A 1317-nucleotide genomic window follows, 5' to 3' on the forward strand; every position below is an offset into this window, starting at 1 on the left:
CAATGAATCTAAAATATATGAAAGTTTAATGTTTATCAGTACATTACAGAAAATAATTAATTTTATCACAATATGCTAATTTTTTGAGAAGGACCTGTAGGTTAGTTTTAGTGTCAGGTAGGTAGGTACCTGTGATGTAAAGTTCCAAAATATGAAAGTCAATCCACAGTCCCGACAGGTATATAAAAAACAGACATGTGTGAGTGAGTGTGTGAGTGAGTGAGTTCTTCATCACTGATCTTCAAAATGATGAAGATGAAAAAAAAAAAGAGTTCAGGAAGTTTTACTTTGAAAGGACGGCCGTAGATGGACTCTCCACCTAGCCCTGTTCCAGATGGATCTCCTCCTTGAATGATAAAATCCTGCACCACTCTGTGGAAAATTGTGCCATCATAATAACCTAAAGTATGGAGAAACATTATAAATATATCAAAACTTGATTTCAAAGTCCTGTACTGTACAAGTGACAATTAATAGATGGGACAAAAGCAAATATGCAATATTTTCTATGTAGTTACACCTTGAAATTAAGAAACTCTGACAAAATTTAGTTAAAATAACCGTCAAAAATAAAATGAATAATTCTGGCTAGAAATATCAAATGTTTTTTTAATAAAGGACAATTATTTATCTTCTACAAACATGTAGGTACCAAAGAACAGCTCAACAGCAGTACTGCAGCCCCACATCAGGGTAAAAGTCCACAAAATCAACATGTAACCACAATCAGACAGGATTAGGACCATTTGTGTTCTGTTTGACTCTGATGATGATCTTCTGTTGTTTTGTTGACAGAAGCTTATTTTCTTCTAAAGTTCAGCTGCATAAAGTCACTGGACATTTCCCTGGACAGTGTCAGTACCAACACAACTTACTGAAAGCTGTTCTCACAAATCACACACATGGTCTACACATGTCGTTTGGTTTGAAACTTTGTTAAATGGTGTTTCTGCTGCTTCTCCCTCTGCCACAGGTGGGTCTGCAGCTTGTGCAGTGCAGGAAGTGGATTGCTTGTAAAGCACAATATGGATATATTTACATTAATCATCATTTGTCCACAATCGTTATTATGATCATTTGGAGCAAAACTCAAATCAAAACTGCAAAACACGCTAAATCAATTAATTGCTCAATCCTCCAAGCATACATTTCCAAGGGCGTAACTTTAGGTCTAACATTGGGGGGGTTGTGGTCTCTGTCCATTTATTTATTGAATAAATTACTTTTGTAAAACGATTCAGGATATTTAGGGTTAAAATATATTGGGATGCTTTTACTGTGATTTACTTAACTTTCCTGTTTTCTCTGTATTTATTC

General features: G+C 35.0%; 1 protein-coding gene across 1 annotated transcript in view; it reads right to left on the minus strand.

Annotated features, from left to right (window-relative positions):
• Positions 1 to 1317, minus strand: part of cwc27 (CWC27 spliceosome associated cyclophilin) — a 78675-nt gene that overhangs the window by 66443 nt on the left and 10915 nt on the right. The window contains exon 3 of the mRNA XM_014023946.1: positions 288 to 400. Coding sequence (XP_013879400.1) covers positions 288 to 400 — 113 coding nt within the window. The remainder of the gene's footprint in view (positions 1 to 287; positions 401 to 1317) is intronic.

This window comes from Austrofundulus limnaeus, unplaced genomic scaffold (genome assembly GCF_001266775.1).
Source record: "Austrofundulus limnaeus strain Quisiro unplaced genomic scaffold, Austrofundulus_limnaeus-1.0 Scaffold398, whole genome shotgun sequence".
In the NCBI taxonomy this organism is placed as follows: Eukaryota; Metazoa; Chordata; class Actinopteri; order Cyprinodontiformes; family Rivulidae; genus Austrofundulus; species Austrofundulus limnaeus.